Here is a 10,507-nt window from a genome sequence, read left to right on the forward strand (position 1 = left end):
CATTTGCAGAGAACATTCATTAATTCACGAGCAGATAAAATATGCTAGAACAATAATGGACATTTAGGCACCGAATAATGACAGAACATAAACACGGACAATGTTCGTGTTCAGCAAAGTCTCAGAGGAGCGAAGCGTTGCTATCGTGTCGTTTTCTGTTTAGTTTCTTCTCACTCCAACTGTGTTTGTTCGACCAGGAAGCTGTAAGCGGAAGCTGCGGTGATTGGTCAGCGGCCCTGTCACTCACCGTTGATTGGAGAGCTCAGGTTAGGTAGCGCCGCGGCAGTTCCGCCTCCTTCAAACTGGCAGCCCGCTGGAGTTAGCAGCAGCAGCAGTACGGGCAAATGTTACTTTGAATATCCACTCATTGAATGAAAGTCGGGGGCAGGCTGTGGCCAGTAACCGTAAACGCGCCACGGTTGTCTTGCGGTCGCCTGGCGACACCGCGCCAGCAGAGACACGGCTGAGCCCCCCCTGACGAGAAGAGGTTAGGGGACGGTGGTGGAAGGGGAAAAAAAGGTAAGGGACATTTGCATTTACGTTAGCCAGCCGGGCTCCCATTCACCGAGAATTTCTGGTTAGACAGGTAGGTTAGCTAGGCTGTCAGGCTAACTTATCAACGCTGCCCGCTGAACGCGTCTGGCTTTTAATCCTGAATGCTGACCCATCATGTAGGGGGGGGGTCCGGGTCCAGTCGGAGCCCTGGTCCGTCCTGCGTGTGAAAAGCTGTCATTTCCCGCATCCCTGCTACTCAGCGCCGTTAATATTAGCATGGTGGCTAACTTTCGGATATCATGTTCCATGTCAGTCAGACACGCTGGCTAGCTGCTCTCGCTGGCTAACCTTGTGTGCGTTTAATGTTAGGCTGTTGATGTGTGTGTGGTGGGAGTCTAAACGCAGTTTGAGCTTCCTGCGAGAAAGATCCCCACGCCGGCTGTCTCTCTCTCTCTCTCTGTGCCCCACAGGAGCCGGGGGGAAGACTGCGCGGCGTGTGAAGCGATGCAGCGGGTCACGGCGCAGCTCGTCGCCGGGCTGCTGGCGGCGGCGCTGCTGTCTCTGCTGGCCGAGCAGTGCTGGGCGGACGGCGGGGGCCCCAGCCTCGCAGAGCGGGTGATCTGGGCTGTAAACGCCGGGGGAGACGCGCACGTAGACGTGCACGGCATTCATTACAAGAAGGACCCGCTGGAAGGGAAGATCGGCAAAGGTGAGTCTGCTTGACAGGAGGGGGGGGGGGTTGTTCATTGGTTGGACGCCGGTGGCGACGATAGAGCCGCGGCAATGGAAGGGGCTGCTTCGTTTGATTCGCTTAGGTTTTCAGCAGGGACCCACGCGTGGCGTGGCTTCCGCAAGAAGCTACAAACTAATGAAGAGTCAGCATAGAGGTCTGCAGCCCCGCCCCTCTCAGCTTGGAGAGGAAGCAGGTGATAATGTGTTCAGTTGGACGACAGAGCAGCAGGGGGAATCACACCGGCAGCCATCAGGGCCTGGTTTACACAAACTCTTCCCTCCCCCACTGAAGGGTCTCCATATCAACTTCAAGGTTCTTGGGCCTGTTCAATGTGAAATTATTATTTTATTTTTCAAAACCATCCGTATTTCATATCCACATTCAGGTGCATTTTGTCTGTAGCAACCTTCTTCTTCAGGAACCAAGCTAGTTTCCTGCCACCATTAATATTCCCCCTGTGTTTGCGCCGGGGCAAAAACTCCTGACCTGGGTAGGAATTTACCTTGATGGCAGGTTACCAGGAACCTTTAAATGGAGACTGCCAAGTATTTCAAAAAAGTTGACTTCCCCCTCACCCCCAATTCTATCAGTTACATCAATTCAAATTAGTCTAGCGCTCATACTGTCTGTTAATATAAACCATGACAGGTTTTGAATAATTGCCGTCTGTCTGCTTAGACTTAGACAACTTTATTTGTCATTTTGTATGCAGAGTGCGTACAGAACGAAATTTCGTTGCATACAGCTTTGTAAATTGCAGTAAAAGTTAGATTACAGTTTTAGGTGCAGCAGAGATTTAAAAGCAAACATAGATTTAAAATACACTATAAAAACAATTGAAATTTAAACAATGCAGGAGAAGGTCACAGTATACAGACCATTGAATGTGCAGAATTGGGTTGTGCAAGGGCATTTGTGCAAGGATGCTTTTAAGGACTAAGAGTTCGGTAGCATTTATAATGCTAGATGGAGATGCAATGATGCAAAGTGTGCAAATATGCAAATGTTGTGCAGAGTTTTATGGGTTGTAGTTCAGCCGTTTACTCCCCCTTTATCCAGCTGTGGACAAAGGGGGAGTAATGGTGTGTTCTCGATGTGCTCTGTAGTACAATTTTCAGAGCTTCCAGAAGGTAAAGCAGAGAGAGAAAACCCACTGAAATCAGAGATGTGACTGAGGAAGTCAGAAATGCATATAGGATCTAGTGAAATTTGCCATATTAACAATTTATAAGCACATGTGCTGCAAAGTATCTATTGTGAAAATGTTCCATTAGTGCTAGACCTCTAAATCAAAAGGAATCAGCTGTGATTGTATTGTATCGTTGCTCTTGCTAATAATAGTTGCACCGAAACAAATGAGTGTCTTCAGATGTTCTCGGTTCGGGTGTCACGTCATTTCCAGCTCCGAGCGCTAACTTCTGAGACTAATCAGACTCCAGGTTAATCCTTCATTGGAAGTAGTAGTTGAACGTTTACAGTGTAGCGCAGAGGTCTCAGACTCCAGTCCTTAAAAATCTGAACATGTCACACACTTCCTCTGAAGTGATCATAATTCAGGCTCCCAGGTTAGTTATAACATTTCAGTGTTTAGAGCTCCAGCCTTTAAGCCCATCCACAGCGGTCTTTTATCCTCTAAAAGTGAAAGGAAAAAGAAATCCTTGTTTGTGAAATCCCTTTAATAAAAAAGAAGTTTCTCCTCTCCATGGCCCTCTAGTGCCTTAGAACCAGCCATAAAGAGCGCTCACTATGACAGAATTATAGATGATGCCTTTATTGCTTTTTATTTTCACAACAGGAGGGCTGGTCAGCACAGCAGTAGTGTGAGGAGTTACCACCGGGCTCCATGGTGGAAAAGTTCACCAATCAGGCTAAATGATGGTTCCAGGGTGGCTCAGATGCTCCAGTTTTTAGTCATCGAAAGACAAACGCTACCATCCTTTCTAAGAAGTTGCCAAACATTAGATCGTTTCTAGAGACGTGCTCATCCATATAAAAAATGACCTAAAGCATCACAGGAACCAAGGCAGACCTGAATGTAAAGATATACCGCAGTTACTGAACACGGCAGAATATGCTTAAAGTTTAAGATTATTACTTCTAACGTGATTAGCGCTCGAGGGTTAGGTTTGTGTTTGTAAGATCACTTTTTTTTCAGATAATTGTGTATTGTTATCTTGACAAAAAGGGAAAAACTAAACTGTGTTTGATTTAGCTGAAGGCTAGTAGATGTTTTATTAAGCACCCAACTAGTGAGTTATTGTTGTCAAGCACCTATAAAAAAAAAAAAAAAAAAATGGTTTGAAATGTGAGTTTAATCAGCACCTGAAAGGTCCATATTCCACCAACAATTTAACTTTTCTCTCTCTTCATTTTAAATATCTGAGATGCACTTTATGAGGTACACCTGTCCAAGTGCTCGTTAACGCAATTTTCTAATCAGCCAATCACATGGCAGAAACTCGGTGCAATCCTGTCAGCTAAGAACAGGAAACTGAGGCTACAATTCACACAGGCTCACCAAAATTGGACGATAGCAAATTGGAAAAATGCTTCCTGGTCTGATGAGTCTCGATTTCTGCTGCGACATTCGAATGGTAGGGTCTGAATTTGGCGTCAGCAGCATAAAAGCATGGATTCATCCTGCCTAGTATCAACAGTTCAGGCTGGTGGTGTAATGGTGTAGGGAGGGTGATAGTTTCTTGGCACACTTTGGGTCCCTTAGTACAACGCCACAGCCTACCTGAGTATTGTTGCTCACCATGTCCATCCCTTTATGACCGCAGTGTACCCATCTTCTGATGGCTACTTCCAGCAGGATAACATGTCATAAAGCACGAATCATGTCAGACTGGTTTCTTGAACATGACAATGAGTTCACTGAACTCAAATGGCCTCCACAGTCACCAGATCTCAATCCCATAGAGCACCTTTGGGATGTGGTGGAACGGGAGATTCGCATCATGGATGTGCAGCTGACAAATCTGCAGCACCTGTGTGATGCCATCATGTCAATATGGACCAAACTCCCTGAGGAATGCTTCCAGCACCTTGTTGAATCTATGCCACGAAGAATTGAGGCAGTTCTGAAGGCAAAAGAGGGTCCAACCCGGTACTAGCTAGGTGTACCTAATAAACTGGCCGGTGAGTGTATATGTATAACTTAATGGAAGACAGAAATGACTGCTAAATGTCATGAATACAAACAAAGCCACTCTATTCAGTTACAAAGCTTACAAGTAATTAATTGTTATAAACAATTTTTTGGGTTTTTTTGGCACCAGTTGGTCACAAAATGTGCTGACCCACCTGAATTCTAGTAAATGTATATTTTTTTAGCTTTTTTTTTTTTTTGAAAAACTGTTATTGATCGGTTCCTCAGCGGACCGGCTCAGACTCGTTAGCACTGTTTGGCATCTGTTCGCCTGGTGAACTCCTGTAATGCTTTTCTACAATCAGTTGCTAATCCTCTCAGGTGAAAAGGAGCAAACGTAACATCTGTTTGGATGCCTTCAGTCAGGCAGGGGGAATGAGCCAATCAGTGCTTTCCCCAGCTGTCACCCAGCAGGCTACACACCGTGCCAACCTCAGCTCATACGGACAGATGGGGACATCAAAGGGAGTAGCATCTAAAAATCTTAATCCAGGATTCTTTTACACCTTTTTACATGTTTTTAGTGTAAATCGATGAGTACAAGTAAAATACCTAAATACTTAACCTGGGACTCAGGGGGTCCCTTCCACCTGTAGTTCTCGCTGTGCCCCCAGAGAAGCAGTCCTGGATGTACTCCAGAGGCAGCCGCCTCTTATTGCATCAACAAGGAAGCCCAGAGCGATAGCTTGGTGTTTCAGACAGAATGACACCATCCGTTGGCGTTTAGGAAAAAGGTCACTGATTGTGTAATGTGGGGCATTGCTTGACATAGAGCATTGTCCAGTATTGGTATGCAAGAAGTCTTGTGAGACTGATGTTATTCTCCTCTAGCCTCTGATTACGGGGTGCGTCTGCCAATACTGCGCTCCAGCCCCGAGGACCAGATTCTCTACCAGACGGAGCGTTATAACGAAGACACGTTCGGGTACGACGTCCACATCCTTGACGACGGAGACTATATACTAGTCATGAAGTACGCAGAGGTTTACTTCGCGCAGTCGCAGCAAAAGGTATGGATGTTGTCTTTTTGCAGAAGTCCTGCAGTCTGGTCCTGTGTGAGTGGAGGCCTGGAAACTGCTTATGCTGACTGGTTGGAAACTGTGCGTCTCCAGGTGTTTGATGTGCGCGTGAACGGCCACACGGTGGTGAAGGACCTGGACATCTTTGACCGAGTGGGCCACAGCACCGCTCATGACGAGATAGTGCCCTTCTCTATTAAAAAAGGCAAGCTAAGCGTGCAGGGAGAGGTGTCCACCTTCGACGGCAAGCTCACCGTGGAGTTTGTAAAAGTGAGTGGGGTTTTTGTGTCTCGTCTGTGAAAAGGGGGTGGCTTGGTTTTGTTTGTTTATTTTTTATTTTTTTCTCTTAGACAAAACCTTTATTGATTTATAGATATAGACACGTTTCAACCCTTTGGATTAAGTCATTAGGTTTTGCTGTTTGCCCTATTTTTGTCAAGTATGATAAATTATCATGAACGCTGTCATAAACAGTGTTACTTTCTACATAACACTGATCAGTTGCATAAATTTAACCTTGTATTGTGTTTTGTTTTTTGTTTTGTTTTTTTAATAATGCCTTAACTAAACAAGAAAAGTACCTGAAATAATTTTAGGAGTAATGGAAACTTTTGCTTTCTGTTTCACTTCATTTTGGTGTTCTTGGCTGCTTTCGTTCACTAATATTCCATTATATTCAGTTTTACTTGTTTATAAAACCAAGTTTACTGGAAAAACTACATGTTTAAAAAACTGCAGCCTTATCAAGAAAGTTATGGAGGAGAATCATCAAAACTTGTGGATTTGTCATGAAGTGAAAGACCTGATTTACAGGTGCTGCTCGTATAATTGGAATATCATGAAAAAGTTTTTTTTTCTGTAATTCCATTTAAAAAGTGAAACTTGTGTTATATTCATTACACACAGACTGATATATTTCAACTGTCTTTTAATTTTGATGATTATTACTGACAACTAATGAAATCCCCAAATTGTGTATCTCAGAAAATTGCAATATTCCTTAAGACCAATACAAAAATGTTGGCCCACTGAAAAGTATGAACATGAAACATCTGAGCATGTACAGCCCTCAATGCTTAGTTGGATCTCCTTTTCCCTGGATTACTGCAGCAATGCGGCGTGGAGTGGGATCAGTCTGTATATCTGCTCAGCTGTTCTGAGAGCCCAGGTTTCTCTGATAGTGGCCTCCAGCTCTTCTGCATTGTTAGGTCTGGTGTATTGCATCTTCTCTTCACAATAACCCACAGATTTTCTGTGGGGTTAAGGTCAGGCCAGTTTGCTGTGTGCAGGTTCCAGGTCCTGTTGGAAAATGAAACCTACACCCCCATAAAGTTGGTCAGCAGCAGGAAGCATGCCGTGCTAAAACTTCCTGGTAGACGGCTGCGTTGACCTTTGACCTCAGAAAACCCAGCGGTCCAGCACATGACATGACTACACAAACCATCACTGACTGTGGAAACCTTCCACTGGACCTCAGGCATATGTCTGTGTGGTGGTTCTTAAAGCACCGACTCCAGCTGCAGTCCACTCTTTGTGAAGCTCCCCCACATTTTTGAATGGGTTTTGTTTCACAGGGTGTGGTCATTCACATTTTTTTGTACCACATATTTTCCTTCCCTTCTCTATTAATGTGCTTGGACACAGAGCTCTGTGAGCAGCCAGCCTCTTTAGCGATGACCTTCTGTGTCCTGTCCTCCATGTCCAAGGTGCCAGTGGTTGTCTTTTGGACAACTGTCTCAGTCAGCAGGCTTGCCCATGATTGTGTCGCCTACAGAACTAGACAGAGGGACCATTTAAAGGCCCCTGCAGGTGTTTTGAGTTAATTAGCTGATTAGAGTGGCACCAGGTGTCTTCAATATTGGACCTTTTCACATTGTTCTAATTTTCTGAGTTACTGAATTCAGGGTTTTATTAGTTCTCTGACATATTTCAATTGTCTTTTTCTTTTAATTCTGATGATTATAACTGTGTAATGATTGAATATGATATACAATTTTCACTTTTTGAATGGAATTACTGAAATAAACTTTTTCATGACCAGCACCTGTATCTAGGCCTGACAGCAAATTTTGCTGGACGATAATTTTCTAAAATTGTGATAAATAATTCGAAGACCTTTTTCAACTAATATGATAACGACATAATATCACAAGTATATTGTCTTGACATAACGGCTCAGACAAATTAAGCGGGGGCGTCATTTGGTTTAAATCCCAAAAACTCCCACGCTACAGAGGTTGTGTTCAGCTATGATTTAATTTCTTTTCAAATTAGCGTTTCTCTGGCTCTCCCTCACCAGGCTCTCATTGTGACGTTGAGCATGTGCCAACCTGACACAAGCTGGCTTTACCCCACCGTATTACTCCCCCCCAACCCCCACTGGGCTGAACATCGTTTGTTTATTTTAAATGCTTCAAGGTTTCAGAGATGCGTAAATCCGTCCCATCTGGAATAAAACCTCCTGGTCAACCAACCTAACACACCTGCTGTTATAAGATTATTAGCTAATTGCGTTGCGCTCATTAAGATCTAATTCCAGCCCAATTTTGACAACTTTCAGCTTAACGGTCCATTATGCTGAAACGTGCTGGCGAGAACGCTGAGCATCAATTCTAGAGAAAACGCTCAAGACGTTGCTATAAATCTTTATTCAGAGAATTGAAGTCATTTAATACTGAAATCAGCAACCATTTTAGATTGTTGTGATTTTTTTTTTTTTTTTTTTTCAGAATTAATTGAAAACAGGTTATTTTTTAATATCATATAAATGTAAGAATTTAGTCACACTAGAGTATCTGTATGAAACCAACTCTATGCGATGTCTACACAGTGGGTCCGGTAAGGTATATAACTTGTTTAAAAATCAGCTAAATAAATCCCCTGTATTTATTACGCCTCAATAAATCTGCACCGCACTGCATTTGCACAGACCAACTTTTTTTATTACATGGTGGGTTGTAATTTTTCTAAAGGTAATAATCTGGAGCATCATAGCAAGTTACCCTCCATTTTTATGGCATTAAGTGTGTTTTGTTGTTGTTTAAAAACCTACTCTGCACTGTATTGAGCTGTGCTCTGTGTTTCAGGGCTATTATGACAACCCCAAGGTCTGTGCGCTCTATGTGATGAAGGGGACTTTAGAAGGTGAGCCCTCAGACTGGAAAACTACCCTTAGGTATTTTCCAGGAGATATGTGCGTGTATCTTTAGTTATACATTTTGTATAACTAAAGATACAAAATGTGCTATGTTTTGACACGCTTGAATCTGAGTAAACCGTGTGCTCTGATTCAGTGGCTTAAAAAGTATTCATGCCCCTCTGAATGTTTTCAACCTCAAACTTCAATGTGTTTTGGGATGTGAGAGAACAACACGAGATTCTGGACAACTGCAAAGTGGACGGAAAGTTTTTACAGGGAGTCTCAAATGTTTCGGTTTCCCTTTTCATTCAGCGTGTGACTCTGAGGCCCACAAAAATAAAATCCTAGGCAGAGAAATGCCTTCAGAGGTCGTCTGATTCAGAAATAGTCCACCTGTCTGTGCTTTGATCTCCAAGGTGAGGAATCCAGGTTCAGAAAGTAAAAAGCCGGCCCAGAGGTTCCAAACATTAGCATTTCAGCTCTGCAGCACAGAGAGGAACTAAAATCACCTGCTTTAGTGAACAGGATGAAGGAAACCCAGGCAGGGTTTATACTCCCTGAAGTTGGCTTTGTCCGCCTCTGAATCTCACTATGAATGCAGCTGTTCTGTAAAGGCCTCAGAGACTCAGAGAATGGCTGAGAGACTCACAGTAACTGAGGATCTGCAGAAATCGGGCACTCTACAACTCTGTCCTTTTATCAAAGAGTTGCTAGAGGAAAGCTGAAAGATGTCCATTTCACTGCAAGCTGTGTGGGGGACCCAGCAAACATGTAGGGAAAATTGCTCTGGTGATATGAGACGTATGCAAAATAGCGTGTTGCAGGAAACCTTGAACCTGACTTTTTTTTTTTCGGCTGTAATGGAGAAGCTGCCTGGCAGGTAAGGAAGGGAAGGTGGACAAAGGTAAACACAGGAACATCCTGGAAGAAACCACTTGGGAAGCTGCAAAAGATTTGAGATTGGGGCAGAACTTCACTCTCCAGGAGGACAATGACCTTAGCAAACAGCTAAAGCTGCAGTGAAAAGCATTCTGGGTCTACAAAGAGATGGGTTGGATGGGCAACAAAATCAGTCTGTTGATGTGCAAAGCTGCTTGGGCCATACCGCAGAGCTCTCGCAACGGTAACTGCAAAAAAATGTGGTTCTACAAAATATAACTTTCTTCATCAAAATAATGCACTGCCTCTTCTTTGTATCACATAGACTGAAGTTTGTGTTTACAATGGGGGTATGAATACTTTTGCAAGGCACTGTTATTCCGTTGTGCTCGGTTTAGCTTATTTGACATGTACAAACTCGCTGTATGTGGTTTCTAACCATCATTTGCTTTGTACCTAAAAGATGTGCCGAAGCTGCAGCCCCACCCCGGCCTCGAGAAGCACGAAGAAGACGAGGAGGAAGACGAGGAGAGCGAAGTGGGCGAGGAAGGCGGGAAGAAGAAGGTCCAGCCAGGGTCCAAATACAGGGTCCAGTCGGGCCCCCGAACACCAAACCCCTATGCAGCCGACAACAGCAGCCTAATGTTCCCCATCCTGGTGGCGTTTGGAGTCTTCATCCCCACGCTGTTCTGCCTCTGCCGGCTGTGAGCTGCCACCAACAGAGAGGGAGACACCAGCAGGCATGACCAGAACGCGGGATAACGGAGAGGGAGGGAGGGAGGGGAGGGAATGAGGGAGGGAGGGGAGAGAGAAAGGAGGAGAGGGGGTCAAGGTGACAACAGCAGCACAGGTACAAGCATACACGCAGGAGAGAAAGAGAGAGAGAGAGAGAAAGGGGCGAAGCTTTGGGCAAACTCATGATGGATGACAGAAAAAGGAAGTTATCGGAAAGCCACTGCCAGACGAAGCCGTGCTGCTTCGTTACGAAAAGGAGACGTTGGCAGCGTACTCTGCACGCTTCTTCCAATGTGTTTCGCATCCACCTCCGCTGACACGTCTTTGAACAATCTTAGTCATTTCCACTTTAAAAG

The 10,507-nt window shown here is 44.4% G+C and overlaps 1 protein-coding gene across 1 annotated transcript; it reads left to right on the plus strand.

The window, feature by feature from the left end:
• The first annotated feature begins 212 nt into the window (after positions 1-212).
• Positions 213-10,203, plus strand: mlec (malectin). The gene is made up of 6 exons (XM_012852094.3): positions 213-519; positions 966-1,204; positions 5,211-5,389; positions 5,492-5,668; positions 8,485-8,542; positions 9,880-10,203. Exons 2-6 carry the CDS (start codon positions 1,000-1,002, stop codon positions 10,122-10,124), a joined length of 864 nt encoding a protein of 287 aa, XP_012707548.2. The 5' UTR covers positions 213-519; positions 966-999; the 3' UTR covers positions 10,125-10,203.
• The last annotated feature ends 304 nt before the right edge of the window (positions 10,204-10,507 follow it).

The sequence above is a fragment of the Fundulus heteroclitus genome, chromosome 12 (genome assembly GCF_011125445.2).
Source record: "Fundulus heteroclitus isolate FHET01 chromosome 12, MU-UCD_Fhet_4.1, whole genome shotgun sequence".
NCBI classification, from domain to species: domain Eukaryota; kingdom Metazoa; phylum Chordata; class Actinopteri; order Cyprinodontiformes; family Fundulidae; genus Fundulus; species Fundulus heteroclitus.

Coding starts and splice junctions, on each gene's coding strand:
- mlec (XM_012852094.3), top strand. CDS start 1,000: ATGCAGCGGGTCACGGCGCAGCTCGTCGCCGGGCTGCTGGCGGCGGCG. Junction 1,205..5,210: donor GGAAGGGAAGATCGGCAAAG/GTGAGTCTGCTT, acceptor ATTCTCCTCTAG/CCTCTGATTACGGGGTGCGT. Junction 5,390..5,491: donor TCGCGCAGTCGCAGCAAAAG/GTATGGATGTTG, acceptor GTGCGTCTCCAG/GTGTTTGATGTGCGCGTGAA.